We start from the raw sequence: 14,999 nt of genomic DNA, 5'->3' as shown, positions 1-14,999 counted from the left end.
GTACGGCAGTTGTAGGGTATACAAATTTTAGTTAGATCTTTCACTTAAAGGGCCTTACTTGGTTGTAGCCAAACACTGACCTTACAGGGAGAACAGGAAGATACTATGTGATACAAAGGGCCCTAAAGAAAGTGAGTTCTTCCTGGCTCAGGGTCAACAAGAATAATTTTAAAGAGGAAGGATTGAGATGGATTTGGGCGGGGGTGGTGGTTAAATCAGCTTTGACAGGATTTGCGTTTTAGGCAGAGGTGCAAGCAGGCACCAGGGCAGGACTGTGTTGAGGATGTGGAGGATGTTGAGGAGGCAGCCCAGCACTGGCCTCCTGTTCAGACCTGATGAGAGGAAAGGTGGACCGTGTTAGAGTCAAGTCAGTCTTTATTATCCTTGGAAGTTTTTTCTTCTTTTTTCAATTTTAGTCTAAGAACTACATATGTATATATAATCAACCACACTTATATATACGAACTACATATATGTGTGTTGTGTGTGTGTGTATATACTTCAAATAGTTCTATGAGACTAACAGTAAAAACCAACAGTCCTGGGAATTCCCTGGCGGTCTGTGGTTAGGACTCTGTGCTTTCACTGCTGAGGGCCTGGGTTCAGTCCCTGTTCGGGAAGCTAAGATCCCACAAGCCGCGAGGTGCAACCAAAAAAAAAATTAAAAAAAACAAACTAGCAGTCCCTTACACCTATCCATTTCATTGTCTCTAGCTGAATTCCTGTGCCCTAATTTTTTTTGGAACTATTTCTTGGTACTTAAGGTGCTTATGCTATTATTTTTTCATCATCAAATTTAGACCTATAGAAGGTTTGAATGATAGTGATTCAGAGCCTTTGTTTCATTTTACATGTGGGAGCATTGTGATGTGTTTTAGTTTATCAAAAACCAATTTGTTCTCTTTTACAAAGGCATTAACACAGATTTTACATTTAATCATGGTTTTGTGATATATTATCTCATAAGCTGCTATGCTTGATTTGCTGATATTTGGAATTTCTGCATTTGTAGTAATGAGTAAGGTGGCCTTTAATTTACCTCAAATGGTTGTCTAATTTTGGCATGAGGATAATACTTGCCTCGTAGAGTAAATTGAGCAATGTTTCCTCTTTTTATACTGTGTCTGCTCGAATTATTTTTAAAAATTCAGTAACAGACACCCACATTTAAAGAACATTATTATTAGATTTGAACTCCCCTGTGTTCTCTCTAATTCTATGCCCCTACCTCCTCCCTCAGATATAACTGATAAGCAAGCAATCACTCTCTTTTAAAAGTTTTTAACTTCTTATATCTATTGCTAAACAATATAACATTTAGTTTTTCATGGCTGTAAGCTTTATTTGTACTCTTTTCCTACTTGTTATATTCTTAAAATCAATCCATTTGTTACATTTAGCTGTAATTTATTCATCTTCGTGGCTTTATGACTCTACCACAATTTATTCTACTATGGGAGAACACTGAGGTGGTTGCCAGGTTTTTGCTATTACAGTGTTTGCTGTAAACATCGTTGACCAGCTCTCCTATGGTACGTGTATAAGTTTCTTTAGGGCAGTGACAAACCTTTTGATCCCCAAACCAGTTAGAAATGCATTTCACATTGCAGTCCAGTGCACACATAGATATGTATATCTGCAAGTGTGTACCTGAAACTAAGTTAAAAAGATAATGCCCCTTGAATATTCTATTTATATGTGTGTGCTTTTTAAATGATTGTGCCACTGGCTTACACCTATTTCAATGCTTTTCTTAACTTTCTGAACTGATTTTGTGACCCACTAGATCTCTAGCTCAGCATGACAAGGCATCCGTCCGTGGATCAGGCATTGGAAGTACAGCAGGAGTATGGGTACATGGAGTGGGCTGTTCTGTGCTCATTGGAGCCTCCTACCAGTTCTCAGGAGTAGGCCACCCATAATAAACCTGTCAGGTAGAGTGGACACTGAACCAACACATGTTAAGTGGCTCAGGGCACTCTGTCCGTAGGTTTCAAAGCTGGTAGGATGGGCAGGGGCCCTCCTGGAGTGATAGCCCTGAGCATACCTGCCCACCCACGCAGGTTCCTCCGGTACATATTGTTTGACTTCTGTGGGCACAGCTGCCATGCTGAGCTACAGTTCTTGTCTCAGACCTTCTGTTTCCTGTAGTCCAAATCTTTTTTTCTTGCTTTACTGTCATTTTTCTGGAACACATCCTTCAGTATTTTCTTGAGAAAGGATGGAAAATAAATGTTTTTGAGGTCTTCTGTGTCTGGAAGTATTGTGGCCAGGCATAAAATTCCATGTTAGAAATCATTTTCCTTTAGACTTTTAAAATCATTTCTCCATCATCTTCACAATTCCATTGTGCTGTTAAGGAATGTGAAACTATGTTGATTCCTACTCTCTCACATGTGATTTCTTTGTTTCTTCTCTGTAAGTTTGGAGAGTTTTCTCTTGTTCCCAGTGTTCTAAACTTTCATAGAGATGGTCTTGTGGGTCTGGTTTTACGCATCATGCTGGACACTTGGTAGCCCTTTTAGTCTATTGATACATGTCCTTGAAGATGTGGAATAGTTAGTGAATTATTTCTTTGATTTTTATTTCTTCCATTTTTCTGAGTTTGTTTTTTTTTCTTTATAGAATGCTTTTGTTGTATATTATACACTCTTGGACGAGACCTAAAATTCTTATCTTTTCTCATATTTTCTATCTTTGTCTTTTCCACTTTCAAAGATTTCCTCAACCTTATCTTCCACTCATCCTATTGAGTTTTTCATATCTGCTATTGTGTTTTGAATTTTCAAGAACTGTCTTTTTTCCTCTGGTTTCTCTTTTTTCTATATATAGTTTAAAAATCCTGTTCTTATTTGATGAAAGTGACACTATTTGTCTGAAGGCATTAAGGAACTTTTTTTAAAAAAATTTTCTTTTGCTTACTATCTTACCGGTTAGAAGCTTTCCTCAGATATTTAGAGATTCTTGGCTGCCTCTTACGATAAGGAATTAAGATCTAAAAAGCTTGTTGGAAGCTCTGAGCATGTGAATAGGGCTTATGGGGTTTTACTATGGGGTGATCTGGGTGACCTGTTTGGTCATACATCTGTCAGTAGATTAAAAAACTGCTTTTTGACTGGTCAGATTCCTCGTAGAAGAGGCTATAATATATTCTGCTTAGAGGATACAGGTCTGGTTTCTTGGAGTCAAGTGTGGGAAGAGAGAGAGATAGGGGAAGGAGGGCATGTCTCTGTATTTAGCATGTGTTGTATTTGTACCATCTCTAATATCCCTGATGCTGATGGCCATTTTATAAAATGCCCCAAACTCTCTAACCTGGTTTTGTCCTCCATTCCAGATTTCCTGTTTAATTCTGGAAATAAACTTCGACCAAGTGGGGTAAGAGCAGCCTCTGCAGCAGGGAGTAAGAGGAAGGGAACCACTTGCTGCTGCTCAAGCCTTCATCCCGTCCTCCTCCTTTGAGCCCCTTCCTACCCCCTCAAGTTCTACAGAAGTTTGGGGCTGCTTTTAACTCACCCTTTTCATTTTTTCAACTACTGGCTTGTGGTTTGACCTATCCATTCTGCTAACTGAATCACATTGTTATTACTTAATCCATCTGTTTTCTAGCTTCCAGAATTCTGTTGTACTGTCTCTTTGGTTCTTCTCATGTTCAGTGAATTTTCTTTTAATACCTTTATTTTTAACAGAATATAGGGGGTGAACTTAGATGCTTTTGTTCCGTCTGATAACCTTGACCCAGAGGTCACTTTTCATTCTCTTAAGTATGTCTTGAACAGAAAGTCTTGTAGACTAGTCAAATACTTAATAGAATCAATACTTTAAAAATCTTGTCTAAGAAATTCTTCCCTCCTGTGAGGTCCTAAAGAGTTAGTGCTTCACATAAGTTGTCTGGCTTTCACATTTCAAGCATGAAAGACCTTCCTGTCTCTGCTGATAGGCAATGCGAGCGCTGCCATTGCCACTTGGGGCTTTTTCTGGACTCTCAACTCTAGGTACACCTGCCAGTGCTGCATAGCTTTAGGATTACTTTTCACACTGGTGAGCAGTCCTTTATTTTATTTTACTTTATTTTATTATTATTTTTTTGGCGGCGCCACATGGCATGCAGGGTCTTAGTTGCCCAACCACGGATGAAACCCGTGCCCACTGCAGTGGAAGCTTGGAGTCTTTTTTTGAGTGGGGTGGGTATTTTACTGATTTATTTCCTTATTAGTTATCTATTTTATACATATTAGTGAATATATGTAAATCTCAATCTACCAATTCACCCCCCCTCCACCCTGCTTTACCCCCTTGGTGTCCATACGTTTGTTCTCTACACCTGTGTCTCTAGTTCTGCCCTGAAAACACGTTCATCTGTACCATTTTTCTAGATTTCACATATATGCATTAATATACGATATTTGTTTTTCTCTTTCTGACTTAACTTCATTCTGTATGACAGTCTCAGGGTCCATCCACGTCTCTACAAATGACCCAGTTTCGTTCCTTTTTATGTCTGAATAATATTCCATTGTACATATGTGCCACATTTTCTTTACCCGTTCATCTGTCGATGGACACTTAGGTTGCTTCCTTGTCCTGGCTATTGTAAATAGAGCTGCAATGAACATTGGGGTGCATGGTTTTTTTCGAATTATGGTTTTCTCAGGGTATATGCCCAGTAGTAGGATTGCTGGGTCATATGATAGTTCTATCTTTAGTTTTTTTAAGGAACCGCCATACTGTTCTCCATAGTGGCTGTATCAATTTACATTTCCACCAACAGTGCAAGAGGGTTCCCTTTTCTCCACACCCTCTCCAGCATTTATTTGTAGATTTTTTGATGATGGCCATTCTGACTGGTGTGAGGTGATACAGCATTGTAGTTTTAATTTGCATTTCTCTAATTATTAGTCACGTTGCGCATCCTTTCATGTGTTTGTTGGCAATCTGTATATCTTCTTTGGAGAAATGTCTGTTTAGGTCTTCTGCCCATTTTTGGATTGGGTGGTTTTTTTTTTTTTTATATTGAGCTGCATAAGCTGCTTGTAAATCTTGGAGATTAAGCCTTTGTCACTTGCTTCATTTGCAAATATTTTCTCCCATTCTGAGGGTTGTTTCTTTGTCTTGTTTCTGGTTTCCTTTGCTGTGCAAAAGCTTTGAAGTTTCATTAAGTCCCATTTGTTTATTTTGTTTTTATTTCCATTTCTCTAGGAGGTGGGTCAAAAAGTGTCTTGCTGTGATTTATGTCATAGAGTGTTCTGCCTATGTTTTCCTTTAAGAGTTTGATAGTGTCTGGCCTTACATTTAGGTCTTTATTCCATTTTCAGTTTATTTTTGTGTATGGTGTTAGGGAGTGTTCTAATTTCATTCTTTTACATGCAGCTGTCCACTTTTCCCAGCACCACTTATTGAAGACACTGTCTTTTCTCCATTGTATATCCTTGCCTCCTTTGTCATAGATTAGTTGACCATAGGTGTGTGGGTTTACCTCTGGGCTTTCTATCCCATTCCATTGATCTATATTTCTCTTTTTGTTCCAGTACCATATTGTCTTGATTACTGTAGCTTTGTAGTATAGTCTAAAGTCAGGGAGTCTGATTCTTCCAGCTCCATTTTTTTCCCTCAAGATTGCTTTGGCTATTCGGGATTTTTGTGTCTCCATACAGATTTTAAGATTTTTTGTTCTAGTTCTGTAGAAAATGCCACTGGTAATTTGATAGGGATTGTACTGAATCTGGATTTCTTTGGGTAGTATAGTCATTTTCACAATATTGATTCTTCCAATCCAAGAACACTGTACATCTTACCATCTGTTTGTGTTGTCTTTGATTTCTTTCATCAGTGTCATATAGTTTTCTGAGTATAGGTCTTTTGCCTCCTTAAGTAGATTTATTCCTAGGTATTTTATTCTTTTTGTTGTAGTGGTGAATGGGATTGTTTCCTTAATTTCTCTTTCTGATTTTTCATCATTAGTGTATAGGAATGCAAGAGATTTCTGTACATTAATTTTGTATCCTGCTACTTTAACAAATTCGTTGATTAGCCCTGGTAGTTTTCTGGTGACATCTTTAGGATTTTCTGTGTATAGTGTCATGTCATCTGCAAACAGTGACAGTTTTACTTCTTCTTTTCCAATTTGTATTCCTTTTATTTTGTTTTCTTCTCTGATTGCCATGGCTAAGAATTCCAAAACTGTGTTCAATAAAAGTCGCAAGAGTGGACATCCTTGTCTTGTTCCTGATCTTAGAGGAGATGCTTTCAGTTTTTCACCATTGAGAATGATGTTTGCTATGGGTTTGTCATATATGGCCTTTATTATGTTGAGGTAGGTTCCCTCTATGCCCACTTTCTGGAGAGTTTTTATCATAAATGGGTATTGAATTTTGCAAAAGCCTTTCCTGCATCTATTGAGAGTATCATATGATTTTCACTCTTCAATTTGTTAATATGGTGTATCACATTGATTGATTTGCATATATTGAAGAATCCTTGCATCCCTGGGATAAATCCCACTTGATCATGGTGCATGATCCTTTTAATGTTTTGTTAGATTCTGTTTGCTAGTATTTTGTTGAGGATTTTTGCATCTATATTTATCAGTGATATTGGTCTGTAATTTTCTTTTTTTTTTTTTTGTCTGATTTTGCTATCAGGGTGATGGTGGCCTCGTAGAATGAGTTTGGGAGTGTTCCTTCCTCTGCAGTTTTTTGGAAGAGTTTGAGAAGGATGGGTGTTAGCTCTTCTCTAAATGTTTGATAGAAGCCATCTATCTGGTCCTGGACTTGTGTTTCTTGGAAGATTTTTAATCACACTTTCAGTTTCATTACTTGTGATTGGTCTGTTCATATTTTCTATTTCTTCCTGGTTCAGTGTTGGAAAGTTATACCTTTCTAAGAATTTGTCCATTTCTTCCAGGTTGTCAGTTTTATTGGCATATAGTTGTTTGTAGTAGTCTCATGGTGCTTTTTATTTCTGTGGTGTCCATTGTAACTTCTCCTTTTTCATTTCTAATTTTATTTATTTGAGTCCTCTTCCTCTTGATGAGTCTGGCTAAAGGTTTATCAAGTTTGTTTTATCTTCTCAAAGAACCAGCTTTTAGTTTTATTAATCTTTGCTTTTTTTTTTTTTTTGCGGTACGTGGGCCTCTCACTGTTGTGGCCTCTCCCGTTGCGGAGCACAGGCTCCGGATGCACAGGCCCAGCCGCTCCATGGCATGTGGGATCTTCCCGGACCGGGGCACGAACCCGTGTCCCCTGCATCGGCAGGTAGACTCTCAAGCACTGCGCCACCAGGGAAGCCCTTTGCTGTTGTTTTGTTTCTATTTCATTTATTTCTGCTCTGATCTTAATGATTTCTTTCCTTCTACTAACTATGGGTTTTGTTTGTTCTTCTTTCTCTAGTTCCTTTAGGTGTAATGTTAGATTGTTTATTTGAGATTTTTCTCTCGTTTCTTTTTTTTTTTTTACAACTTTATTGGAGTATAATTGCTTCACAATGTTGTGTTAGTTTCTGCTTTATAACAGAGTGAATCAGTTATACATATACATCTGTTCCCATATCCCTTCCCTATTGTGTCTCCCTCCCTCCCACCCTTCCTGTCCCACCTTGAGGTAGGATGTATTGCTATAAACTTCCCTCTTAGAACTGCTTTTGCTGCATCCCATAGGTTTTGCATCATCGTGTTTTCGTTTTCATTTGTCTCTAGGTATTTTTTGATTTCCTCTTTGATTTCTTCAGTGATCTCTTGTTTATTTACTAGTATTTAGCCTCTGTGTGTTTATGGTTTTTACATATTTTTCCCTCTAATTGATTTCTAATCTCATAGTGTTGTGGTCGGAAAAGATGCTTGATATGATTTCAGTTTTCTTAAATTTACCGAGACGTGATTTGTAACCGAAGATGTGATCTATCCTTTAGAATGTTCCATGTGCACTTGAAATAAAAGTGTAATCTGCTGTTTTCAGATGGAATGTCCTATAAATATCAATTAAATCTATCTGGTCTCTTGTGTTTCTTTATTAATTTTCTGTCTGGATGATCTATCCATTGGTGTAAGTGAGGTGTTAAAGTCCCCCACTATTACTGTGTTACTGTCGATTTCCTCTTTTATAGCTGTTAGCAGTTGCCTTATGTATTGAGGTGCTCCTATGTTGGGTGCATATATATTTATAATTGTTATATCTTCTTTTTGGATTGATCCCTAGATCATTATGTAGTGTCCTTCCTTGTCTCTTGTAACATTCTTTATTTTAAAGTCTATTTTATCTGATATGAGTATTGCTCCTCCAGCTTTCTTTTGATTTTCATTTGCATGGAATATCTTTTTCCATCCCCTCACTTTCAGTCTGTACATGTCCCTAGGTCTGAAGTGGGTCTCCTGTAGGCAGCATATATATGGGTCTTGTTTTTGTATCCATCCAGCAAGCCTGTGTCTTTTGCTTGGAGCATTTAATCCATTTATATTTAAGGTAATTATCGATATGTATATATTCCTATTACCATTTTCTTACTTGTCATGGGTTTGTTTTTGTAGGTCCTTTGTTTCTCTTGTGTTTCCCACTTAGAGAAGTTCCTTTAGCCTTAGTTGTAGAGCTGGTTTGGTGGTGCTGAATTCTCTTAGCTTTTGCTTGTCTGTAAAGCTTTTGATTTCTTTGTCGAATCTGAATTAGATCCTTGCTGGGTAATCTTGCTGGTAGGTTCTTCCCTTTTATCACTTTAAACATATCTTGGCACTCCCTTCTGGCTTCCAGAGTTTCTGCTGAGAAATCAGCTGTTAACCTTATGGGAGTTCCCTTGTATGTTATTTGTCAGTTTCCCCTTGTTGCTTTTAATAATTTTTCTTTGTCTTTAATTTTTGTCAATTTGATTACTATGTGTCTTGGCATGTTTCCCCTTGGGTTTATCCTGCCTGGGACTCTCTGGGCTTCCTGGACTTGGGAGGCTGTTTCCTTTCCCATGTTAGGGATGTTTTTGACTAATCTCCTCAAATATTTTCTCGGGTCCTTTCTCTCTCTCTTCTCCTTTTGGGACCCCTATAATAAGAATGTTGGTGTGTTTAATGTTGTCCCAGAGGTTTCTTAGGCTGTCTTCGCTTATTATTCTTTATTCTGTTCCGCGGCAGTGAATTCCATCCTTATGTCTTCTAGGTCACTTATCCGTTCTTCTGCCTTAGTTATTCTGGTATTGATTCCTTCTAGTGTATTTTTCATTTCAGTTACTGTATTCATCTCTGTTTGTTTGTTCTTTAATTCTTCTAGGTCTTTGTTAAACATTTCTTGCATCTTCTCAATCTTTGCCTGCATTCTTTTTCTGAGGTCCTGGATCATCTTCACTATCATTATTCTGAATTATTTTTCTGGACAGTTGCCTGTCTCCACTTCATTAATTTTTTTTGGGGGGGGGGTTTCCTGTTCCTTCAACTGAGACATAGTCCTCTGCCTTTTCATTTTGTCTTTCTTTGATAGTGGTTTTTCTTCCACAGGCTGCAGGACTGTAATTCTTCTTGCTTCTGCTGTCTGCCCTCTTGTGGGTGAGGCTACCTAAGAGGCTTGTGCAAGCTTCCTGAGGGGAGGGACTGGTGAGCTGGGTTTTGCTCTGGTGGGCAGAGCTCAGTAAAACTTTAATCCTCTTGTTTGCTGATGGGTAGGGCTGAGTTCCCTCTCTCCTGGTTGTTCCGCCTGAGTCAACCCAGCACTGGAGCCTACAGGCTCTTTGTTGTGGCTAATTGTGGGCTCTGTGAGGGCTCACACCAGTGAATACTTCCCAGAACTTCTGCTCCCAGTATCCTGACCCCGTGGTGAGCCACAGCCACCCCCCCGCCTCTGCAGGAGACCCTCCAACTCTAGCAGGTGGGTCTGATTCAGTCTCCTGTGGGGTCACTGCTAGTTTCCCCTGGCTCCTTGTGCACACACTACTTTGTGTGTGCCCTCCAAGAGTGGAGTCTCTGTTTCCCCCAGTCCTGTCGAAGTCCTGCAGTCAAATCCCGCTGGCCCTCAAAGTCTGATTCTCAAGGGGTTCCTTCTCCCATTGCCAGATCCCCAGGTTGGGAAACCTGACGTGGGGCTCAGAACCTTCACTCCAGTGGGTGGATTTCTGTGGTGTAATTGTTCAGTTTGTGAGTCGTCCACCCAGCGGTTACGGGATTTGATTTCATTCTGATGGAGCCCTTCCTCCCATCTCATTGCAGCTTCTCCTTTGTCTTTGGGATGTCTTTTTTGGTGAGTTTCAGTGTCTTCCTGTTGAGAATTGTTCAGCAGTTAGTTATGCTTCTGGTGCTGTCGCAAGAGAGAGTGAGCGCATGTCCTTCTCCTCCACCATCTTGAACCAATCCGGAAACTTGGAGTGTGGACCACTGGGACTTCCAGGGAAGTCCCGAGCAGTACTTTTCATCTTGATCTTCAGTGCTTTGAAGTCAGAACTGGGTATGAATTCCAGCTCTACCGTGTAGTACCTTTCCATCTGTCAAATGAGGCATTGCTGATTGATTAACTTGGAGAGAAGAATCTCTAATTGGAGTTGAAGAATCACTAATAAGCTACAGATTTCATATTCTATCAATTTATAATCAGCTCTTTTGCTTCAGGGGTACAAAAGGCAGTGATGCTATTCTGGATTATTGGCAAGACTGGGAAAAGAAATATTTTTGAATGGAACTGATGCTTATATCTTTTAAAGAAAAAAATAAAAGGACTCTGTAGTATAGGTGTTCTTCTAGGCATTCGGTAAGCAAATTCTCCTGAAAAGGTTAAGTCAGACAGGTCCTAAGTAAACCGTAAAATTACCCTATTTTATGTTTTGTGTTTTTTTCATTGCAGGATATATGATTGGATGCCTGAACAGCCAAATATATTCCAAGTGGAGCAGTTGGAACGTCTGAAGCAAGAATTGCCAGAGCTTAAGAGCTGTTTGTGTCCCACTGTTAGCCGCTTTGTCCCCTCGTCTTTTTGTGGGGAGCCTGACATCCATGTGGATGCCAACGGCATAGATAATGTGGAGAATGCTTAGTGTTTATTGGGCGGAGACCATTCGGGGCATGCATCGCTGTTCTGGGTATTCACTTTTTATCACTGAGCATTGTTTATCTATGCCTTTTAGGTTTTCAGTCCAGTGAAGCAATAATGAAGTATTTTAATATTTCACTACAGTTCTTGCTAGAATTTCAAGTATTCTATTTAAATCACTTGGCCAGGTATAATTACCAGTCAGTCTCTTTACAGTGAAAAAATTTATGGGTTGGTAAATATTTTAAACTAAATATGTAAGTTATGTTAAACAAATATTCATTAAAAACATAACACTTTGAAATTAACTATACAAATATCTCATATTTACACTTATTACAGCTTTTCATTTGATCAGGTCTGAAATATTTAGCACTCAAGGAACATGACTATGCATAATTATACCTGACCATGGGAAAAATAAGTACCTCAAATGCATGCATTTGCACTGGTGATTCCAACTGCACAAACCTTTGTGCCATCTGTGTATTTTTCACATGAATTGACATTCACACCATTTTCATTCAGTGTGAACCTTGAGGCTGCTGCCATTTCCCCACTTAACCAAACCAATGCCTGTGTAAATAGCCTAGAGGTGATCCTTGAAAACTTGTTTAATACATCTTTCAAAAGTTGTTTTGCATAAATATTAAAATTTCAAAAAGCTGCAGGGTAACTTAATGTATAAAATATTAGAAGTATGGATTGAAGACAGTACAGTAGATGATAATGTATAAATTCTGTTGAATGCATGCTTTTTGTTTTAAGCATGAGATAGTACACGTTTACTGTAAGTCCTTGCATCTGTGGTGCTAGGTGAGTGTGAGAAGGTGTCAAGGACTGAAAAATAATTTGTTGCCTAAAAAAAAAAAAAAAGGAAAAAAAAGCCTATTTGTAGGCATTTTAAATATGCTTAAGTGTCTCTCACTACCTATTACACACCGTTGCTTTGTGTGTTTGTTTTGTATGTGTGTTGTACAGTAGTTAAATCTCTGTGCAGAAAAATAAATGTCCTGAATTCTTATATCGGTATTCTTTATTGGTTAATGAATATCATGCATGTAATTTATTTAGAAATGCAGAACATTCTATTTAATGTATATGCATGTTGTTAGGATTATACCAAGGTTTCTGTCATTAGACGCAGATTGTTTTGGCATAACTGTAACTTATGAATGAATGTTGAATAAAATACACAGATTTATTTTCTTCATTATAAAATGAAATTTCAAGAAGGTGTTACTTTTGTAGCATTGGTTCTATATTATTATTACGAGAAATTGGAATTTAGTGTCTACCCTGCAAGGATGGCTTATTTGCATATACCTTTTATTGTTCCTCGCTAGGCAGTTTATTCATGTATTGACATGATTTGGTAGTAGCTGAGAACCTGAAACTTGGATTATATATTTGTATCTTTTTATTTTTTTAAGCCAAGCAATGCAGCTTTGGTCAAATCTTAATTGTGTGAAGATAGGCTTTAAAAGCCTATGGTATTGTGTTTGTAACACTGATATTTAATGGAAAATAGTTTAGGAAATGGAGTCTTCTGCAGAGGTTTTATATACTTTTCTCATATTGAAAGAGATTTTCCAACACTTGATGTGAATTAGGCACTTTTAGAAAACGCCTGGAAAAGAATTACTTTTCTTGATCTGCAGACCTGGTACAGTACAATTACCATTACCTTACAGTAACTTGATTAGCCATATGTGTATTTCAAGTCGTGTTTGTTTGCTCCTCCCCTGTGCCTTTCCAGTTCCAGCTCCATTTTGAAGACCTGCAGATCATGAAAAAACAGGAAAGGAAGTGATGTGGGGGTCAGTTTCCTGAACTGTGTAATTCGCTGAGAAGAGCTTACAGCGATTGCTTATGACAAGGACAGAAGCTCACTGCTCGGCTTCTTTCCTGTCTCTTCCTGACCTGATAAACACCAGGGTTAGTGGATGATTAACTCATAGCGAGCAGTGGCTCTCGTTTTTACAGGACTAGGTCCTGGCTTCCATATCACTAGCTACTGCCCTGTATATTCTGCTCCAGCTACACTGTACCTGTGCTAGGCCCTAGCCACGCCATATTCCTACACTACTTCCTGTCTGTAGCCACGTGACCTCTGCCTGGAAGCCTTCTTTTTACTTGATACTTTCTCCCTGCCAAACTCATTTCTCCTTAAGCCATTCATTGACCTCTCTCCGCTGCACCCTTGCCAAAACTTAAGAAGGGATGCATCCACCTTTTCTACTCCATGGCCCAGTGTTCATTCCTTGATCATGCCATGTATCATAGTACATTTTAGGTAGACGTAGTTGAGGTTTGTCTCACCAGGCTGCAGGCTCTTCAGGGGCAGGGACCTTGTCTTACAAATTTTTATTTCCACAGTGCATGAAACATAGTAGAAACTAAACTTTGGAATTGTGGGGATAATTTGTATCAAATGTCTTTTTGAATTAAGAGATTTAGTTAATGTTTACTAAGAATGTAAAGTCTGAATTGGTTTACATTTGGCAGTTGGAACAGTTTATTGATGTCAGTTTTAAATGTAGAGGTCTAATGTTAAATTATTTTATATTTTCTGGAAACTGAGTGAAATGTTTGATAAAATGCTGCCACTGTTCTCTGATAATTCCACTGTCCGGAATTACGTACTGTAACCGACGGGATGTAAACGTGAGGAATACAGCTCATTGCTGTGGCAGTGGTGCCCGAGGGCAGCCACAGCCACCCGTGACCTCACTCCCATTGCTCCTTGTGACACTCGTCTTCCTTCTCCCCTCTGAAGCCCATGCTTAGGCCTACCTCAGCACCGCTTTCCTTGTCTTCCTTCTGCGTTCAGCTCAGGTGCCACCTCTTCCAAAAAACATTCCTCAGCTCATGATGCAAACAAGTACAGACAGCCTCTAAATCTTACCACTTTTATTTTCAGCCTTGGTTATAAACCCAGACAAGTTAACTGACTTAACCAGGTTGGGACTAGAACTGGGCTTTGTGACTCCTAAACCCATGTTCTTATATGACGCTGCCTTCTGAATTTTCGTGGCATTCTTTAGCATATGCTTTCTTGTAGTCCCACTTTTTATGTGCCTGTTATATTTCCCTAATAAGATTGTAAGCCCCTTAAGGGCAAGGACTTCTTTGCATTTCTAGCACTACCATAGTGTTCGATACTTAGTTATGAACTAGATAAATAAATGGTGGTGAATACAATCCTAGTTTCCTAACTCAGATTGTTTCACAATATACATACGTTTTCACATGGTGTGTGTGGCCGTGTTGTCTGGAGTGTGTGTGCTTGCATGTGCATGTGTGTTGGCATGTTTACACATGGAGTTCTCACTCCACCCGTTTCTTGGGGTCACATAGTTAAGGGGTCACAACCAATTTTCTACTCCATGCTGAATGGGGACAGTCACGGGAATAGGTGGCAGATAAGGTACAGTTTTCCCCCAGGCCTTGTCCCTTTCTAGGGCAGTATACCTAAATCCTGCAGCCGGTGGCCCTTAGGTGAAGCAGGTGCCGCCTTAGATAGAACTTGCGTGACCTGTGGGGGGCGCTGTTTCCTGAGTCTTGAGGGACCATCACTGTCCTTTGTGCCTTGACTCTCCACATCTTGACTGCATTTTGTTTTTCACATTATTCCTGGTTTGGTACTCTAGGTTGACAGTGGAGTCCTGTTAATTTAGATTTGGATACAAGTGATTTACTCCTTTATGTTTTAGGTTTGGATCATGTGCTTTTGGGGTAGAAAGCAAAGTATGCATATTAGAAATACTGCATGGGCTTCCCTGGTGGTGCAGTGGTTGAGAGTCCGCCTGCCGATGCAGGGGACACGGGTTCGTGCCCTGGTCTAGGAAGATCCCACATGCCGCGGAGCAGCTGGGCCCGTGAGCCATGGCCGCTAAGCCTGTGCGTTCAGAGCCTGTGCCCTGCAACGGGAGAGGCCACAACAGTGAGAGGACCACGTACCACAAAAAAAAAAAAAAAAAAAAAAAAAAAAATACTGCATTATTTGGT

The 14,999-nt window shown here is 39.3% G+C and overlaps 1 protein-coding gene across 2 annotated transcripts in view; it reads left to right on the top strand.

The window, feature by feature from the left end:
* GPCPD1 (glycerophosphocholine phosphodiesterase 1) overlaps positions 1-14,206 on the top strand; it is a 63,398-nt gene extending 49,192 nt beyond the window's left edge. For both annotated transcript variants that reach the window (XM_060078005.1, XM_060078006.1), the window contains exon 20: positions 10,803-14,206. In XM_060078005.1, the coding sequence (XP_059933988.1) occupies positions 10,803-10,992 (190 nt within the window). In that variant the 3' untranslated portion in view covers positions 10,993-14,206. The remainder of the gene's footprint in view (positions 1-10,802) is intronic.
* Positions 14,207-14,999: the final 793 nt, after the last annotated feature.

Source organism: Mesoplodon densirostris, chromosome 16, assembly GCF_025265405.1.
Source record: "Mesoplodon densirostris isolate mMesDen1 chromosome 16, mMesDen1 primary haplotype, whole genome shotgun sequence".
NCBI classification, from domain to species: Eukaryota; Metazoa; Chordata; class Mammalia; order Artiodactyla; family Ziphiidae; genus Mesoplodon; species Mesoplodon densirostris.
This window is presented reverse-complemented; position numbering and strand designations above follow the sequence as displayed.